At 42.0% G+C, this 6,238-nt stretch overlaps 1 protein-coding gene across 1 annotated transcript; it reads right to left on the reverse strand.

Moving 5' to 3' along the window:
- Positions 1-3,970: 3,970 nt before the first annotated feature.
- Positions 3,971-5,825, reverse strand: LOC105052445 (probable sugar phosphate/phosphate translocator At4g32390). The gene has a single exon (XM_010933247.4). It carries the CDS (start codon positions 5,556-5,558, stop codon positions 4,500-4,502), a length of 1,059 nt encoding a protein of 352 aa, XP_010931549.1. The 5' UTR covers positions 5,559-5,825; the 3' UTR covers positions 3,971-4,499.
- Between the last annotated feature and the right edge of the window lie 413 nt (positions 5,826-6,238).

The raw sequence follows: 6,238 nt of genomic DNA on the forward strand, positions 1-6,238 counted from the left end.
ATAGACCAATTTTCTTGGGGTCTGCCACACAACTCATGAACACCTTCTCCCTGTCTACAGTCGCCACATGCACGTTAAGCGTTCAATACCCGAACTACTCAAAAGTAATCTCCAAATTCAATAGAGACAACCCTGCCTGCATAAAATATTTCTCTTGGGGTCCACTAATTTCGTGATGCTGGAGCTTTGGTGTATCGCATGACCTTAGTCCTCACTGATGTGAACATCCATCCACTCATGACTTCTAGGTAGCAACATCACGCATCATGCACAAATTAGCAAACATGATTAATGCATTTAACAGCATACACATCACTTTCACCTTCACAACTAGTACCCAAAATTGTCGGTGCCGTGCCTTGGAATCTTTGCCAAAATTTATATCCTAAATGTAGCTCAAAGTCACGCAGAACAGGTAGACCACAGAAGGAAGAAACTACTAAAATTTTTGCACCAACCAGACATTAAGAATCCATCACATGAAACTTACAGCTTCTCATGAGTTGCCAACAAATATGGCAAAATGATGGACACAAACGTCTGTGAACTTTTTAAAAAAAAATACAAAAGCAATTTAGATTATGGACTGATAAATTCCTCTTTTATACCATCCGAAACTTATTTATTATGATACTGGAATGTCTAAGGTACTCCGGATCCATAGTGAAAAAACCTCAAGATGGATTACGTGGGTAAAAGAAGCTATTCTTTTTTCTGCAACAGCAATTTTAAAACTTTTCAGCAGGAAAACAGCACATAAACGGGTCATGAATTAACCATGAACATCCATGGTTGTATCTTAGCCTAATAAGTAACAAAAATGCAGACTATATGCCTTGTTGATGGATGAGGTTGTCAGAAGATTGGGGATAGGGTCTTCTGGGCAACCATTGAGAAAAAAAGTTGCAACAGCGCAGGTGATTGAAGATTGATAGAGCAGCATAGCAACCAAGCTTAGGTCCCTTATAATGCACATTATGTTGATTACATCATGGAAAGCATTCGTAGTTATGTACTATGATATTTATCCAGCTGCCACCTTAACCTACACATACTTGTGGCTCCTATTGCCACTAGGAACTAACATTCTAGAAAAGTAGTTAGTTTCACAGGTCTGACTGTTTGGTTTTACATGTCAACACAACTAATAATATGCACGTATGGTGTGCCTAAATGAACTATAACACTCCACTGCAAATTCAAATCAATATAAATCTCTCGCAATTTTCCCTCTTCATGCTAAATTTATCGATAGACTGCTTCCATAAGAAAATTTCCTCAGTGTTTCATCATTTTGGCATGAGAAACAATTGGCATATCATAAGCATTATCAGTCACCTCTGAGTTTTACTTTGCATATTTGAAGTTTAAAGATTCAAACTTATTATGATACATTAAGCATTTTCCACAAAGTGTTTTTTTTTTTTTTCACAATTCATCCAGCATTCTTTTGTCTTTAAGATTACATTTTTAACCAAAAAAGATCAGCTTACTCAAACTAACCTTTCCATTATTTCACATACTTCTAAGTTGAGCACTTGGGCGCCACCTATCATTGTCGTTTCTCTACCCTCTCCCACATTGGACAACCAAATATATGCATGTCTCCTCCGCATGGTTCTTCCCATAATCCAACATTCCTAGCATAATCTTCATTCAAACTTTTTTTAAGTATATTTTCCATCTTTCTTCACCCCATATTTCTTATCCTGCATAGGGAGTGTTTCTTATGTAACCATAAACAACAGTCTCTCAAGCTAAGCAGCATGATAGTTATTAAATGCTTAAAACTGTGCATGCCTGCCAATGCCTTTGGTATCATTCTAGATTTACATGTGTTTAAATAAGACTTCATTCTCACCTTACCTCGCCGGTTCTTAACATATACAATTATAAGTTCTTTGACATTTCGACTTCACTACCAATATTTCTGCGCACATTTTGCACCTAAGACCATTCATACACCTCTCCAACAACCATATATGTAGTTAATGATCTACACCACACATGTCATCATTTTCAGGTTCCACTAACTCCACCATCAGAATAACCAAGCCTCATTCTAGCTTTTTAGGCCTGGCATTACCCTGCCACTAAAAGATGTTACTCTGATCTCCCTAGATGCAACCAACCTATCTTTTCTCAAGTCCTCCTGTTCCCCTTGTACACATCCATAATTGATGACTTTCCCTAGAGATAACTTACCCCTCCCATAAGATTTGTTTTGCTTTATAGCTCATGTAAATTTGGCTTCCTCAAGCTCCATATTATTATGGTGTAAGAGATAATGGTTTGTACAGTAGAGAAGATCACATCTACAGTATAAAACTGGGCAAATCAAAGACAAAGTTTTTAAATTCAATCCAGCATATGAAAATAGGGACATAAGATGAGCCAGTAGGTCCACTAGAGTGTGAAGCATATTCATGGTGGGAGAAAGCTAGAAGAATTGGTAAAAGAAACTCAAAATAATTCTCTACAAGAATATGTTTAATAAGAATAGACCATAGAGGACAAAGAACATATATCCAAGCAAGAATAGTTTGGTTGTCACAAGCCATTTAGGAGCTTAAACAACCCAGATACCTGACATTTTCCAAATCTTCAGGCAAGTGATCACCCAAATGACTAGGTTGACACATAAGCACATGTACCTAACGTCTGCCTATCTCAACAACCACCATGTTCATTGATTTGTTGAAAGTGTTTGTTTTTTTTTTCTAATTCTCTCTTTTAATAATAAAATATCTACTTCAAAAGAGGAGTATCCACCTATAAAATTTTTCCTTTGATACTTTGGACATGTTACTTTTCTAAGAAGCTTTAAATACTTCAAGCCACTTAATATTAAACATGAGTAGAATTAAAGAAATTAAATCAAAGATTTCATTATTGTATGACTTAAGTAGCTGGCAACCAAATTGTTTATCAATATGATGTTCCTTGATGTGCCTTTTTTTTTTAAACAATAATAAGTCCACACATGAAAATTGTATTTTTATTATTTTTAGGAACTTTTTCCCCAGATGCATGTCTGGATACCTATGCATCCGGCCTAGGCAAAGGCAATAACACCTAGGAATGCCTAGGCAATTTGACAACCTTGAGTACAGCTCATCTTTATATTTTGTAACATAGTCATAATGCATATGACAAATGCATTACAGATCTTGAGATGAGCTATTCATATGGACTTGATAATTTATATCTACTCACTAGGAACTGCTTTGATGTTTAATAATATTCTTACAAGCTATATATAATGCAAAAACTTCATGGCATGAGCACTGTATTTCTTATACCAAATGAGACATAACTTGGACAAGTAATTATGCACGACAGAGATTTGAAAGACTATAAACAATGATCCTCTGTATAAAATCATGGAAATTCACTAGACCATGGATGCAACAACCATAACCAAGGTTTTGTGAAATAAGACGTGATTGATAGAAAATCTAAATTGTGCAATACGTTTCAAGAGATGAAGTACTGGATCTTTTATGTTAGACAAACAACATAACAAAGAAAAGAATAAGAAAAGCCAACAAGGAAAAAGAGAACAGCCAGTAGACTAAACAAATCGAGTGACAATGACCTACCAGATGCAACAAGCAAAACATAACATCAAGAACACTTTTTAAATTCCTCATACATTTGGTTTTCTTAACTGAGAACATAACTTTTGAAATTCTGAGAGAAGAAAAAGATTCCTTCACATCTGTAACCAGTGGAAGCAAAGTGCATGCAAAGTAATGCAGCATTTGTAACATAATCATTCAAATTTAATAATTTTGAAACACCAAAACAGGGCATAGCACAAAATGCAACTGTCACAAAATATTTCATTACAAATTGGAAGTAAATGGGGCACAAGCATTCACATAATACCACAGTTATGTCCACCACTTAAATTCCAATATGACCAACATTAAGCGCATAGAAGAATAGGATTAGAAACAAACACGACTAAATAAGAATCACATCAAAATATTTATAGCAGTACCAGTAATTAAAACACCACATCAAGTTTCCTCTAAGAGGAAGATGAAAGCTCCTACATCGCTACAACAAATAAATTAGAAGAAAATAAAAAGAGAAAAGACAGATAATAACAATGCGACTAACGAATAGAGCTCAATGATAATCCATGAACTCCTCTCCGACAGCAATAACAGCGTCTAAACCCTAAATTCCACCTCCGCATTGAATCCATGAGATCGAGATGACAGATCTAGACATACAACATATCAGAATCCAACTGCAACAGATCAGATAGATTCAAGGCTTCAACACGATTCATCCCGCATAGAAATTAGACAAATAAGCGAAAGGTGAACGCCAAAAACAAAAAAAAAAGTCCTTTGCTAAATTTTTTAAATAAATAAATCTCCCTTCTCTCTGTAACCTAGATAGAGCGACAATCAGGCTACAGAAGAAATGAGATCCGATCAGATCGATCGAGATTGAGACCAACCGAGGACGAGAGAGCAGAGATATCAAGCCTGGGAGTCATTCTTCCGGTCGCCGTTCCTTTCCTCGAGGAGCTGGGCGTTCTCTTCGTCGGCCTGCGCGATCTTCTTCTGAGCCTCCTTGGCCTTGAGTGCCTGGAGCTTGACGTGGTTGTAGTAGGCGACGCCAAGGAAGGCAATGGCGTAGCCAATGAGGTTGACGGCGGTGACGGTATCCCGAATGACCGACCACGAGAAGGTGATGAGGAGCCAGTCCTTGACGACGCCGGCGACATTCATGGTGAGGGCGGAGGTCTTGCCGACGAGGAGGAAGACGGCGAGGTTGAGCGCGAAGGCGCACAAGGAGTTGGTGCCGAAGATAAAGAGGTCGGGGTGGAAGGAGGAGGTGGCGCGGAGGACGGGAAGCTCGACGAGGCACCAGGGGAGGAGGAGGAAGACGAGGCAGCAGGGAGAGACGTAGTAGAGGGAGGTGATGGGGTTCAAGGAGATGCCTTTGGAGGTGAGGAGGATCTGGATGAGCACGAGGCGGGTGGCCTCAAAGGCGACGGCGGCGAGCTGAAGCATGACGCCCCAGGAGTTGAAGCGGGCCTCGCCGTAGGCGGCGATGGCGACTCCGAAGGAGATGGAGAGCATGTTGAGCAGGGTTTCGGTTTTAAAGGTGTCCTTTTTGAAGAGGATTCCGATGGAATAGACGGCGACGGGCATTAGGGCTTTGAGCATCTGGATGAAGGAGACGGAGAGGTAGATGTAGGCGGAGTTGGCGAACCAGAGGGAGAAGGCGTAGAGGGCGCCGATGGGGACGACGGAGGCGACGTAGAGGTCGCGGGTCATGGGAGGCGATGTGGGCGGCTCGACGACGCGGAGGCCGCGGACGAGGAGGAAGCCGAGGCCGGAGCAGAAGGACATGTGGACCATGGTCAGGGAGATGGGGAAAGGCCAGTTGTACATCTTGGGGTCGAGGATGTACTTGTTGTAGACGATCACCGTGAAGCTGAGGAAGATCCAGATCGCGACGTAGGCGTAGGAGAGGAGGACCTTCTTCACCACCCCCTCGCTCATCGCTCCGCCACCGCCCTCCCGTCCCATTTCTCCTCCTCTTCCGCCGCCGACCGCCGCCGAGCTAGCTCTCTCTCCCTGGATCGCTGCGGATTGGGGGAAACGGGGGCGAGATCCAAACCCTAACCTAACCCTGACTGGGTCGGGAGAGGAGGAGATGGAAAGAAGAAGGGGAGTAGATCACCAGATCTAAGAGTTTGGGGACGCCAAGACCACCGACGGGAAGGTTTGGTGGAGGTGGAGACTTGGGGATTCGCTCCAAGGCACCACTTATAGCATATTTGGTACTTCACTGCACCAAGCTCGCTTCCGCGTGGCGCCTTTGCGCGAACGTGAGTATTAAAACAAAAGCTGGTACGACACTTGACGGGGCACATGATGGTTCGGTGCGACGTCCACCGCATAGCATCGCTTCACCTATACGTGGCATGTGTTTTGCGCTTCTCGAGATGCGATGTACGGTCAGAGATGCGTAAGAAAAAGTAATGGTCCGGTCGCCATACGGGATTGCCGAGTCCGCAATACTCGCGTCTAACGTTGAAGGTATCCAGCTTTCGGGGCACGTAATTTTGCCCCCGATTACACGTGGGACCCACCTCACATGGATACTACCAAATCTGGTGGGGCCAACACTGAAAGGGACACGTGGCTTCTTGGAGAGTATGAGTACTGCTACTTCTTATATCCTGCCAACCGATACATCGAATAGG

This window comes from Elaeis guineensis, chromosome 10 (assembly GCF_000442705.2).
Source record: "Elaeis guineensis isolate ETL-2024a chromosome 10, EG11, whole genome shotgun sequence".
NCBI classification, from domain to species: Eukaryota; Viridiplantae; Streptophyta; class Magnoliopsida; order Arecales; family Arecaceae; genus Elaeis; species Elaeis guineensis.

What these genes read in the sequence shown, in the direction of transcription:
- LOC105052445 (XM_010933247.4), bottom strand. Translation starts at nt 5,558, where the DNA reads ATGGGACGGGAGGGCGGTGGCGGAGCGATGAGCGAGGGGGTGGTGAAG.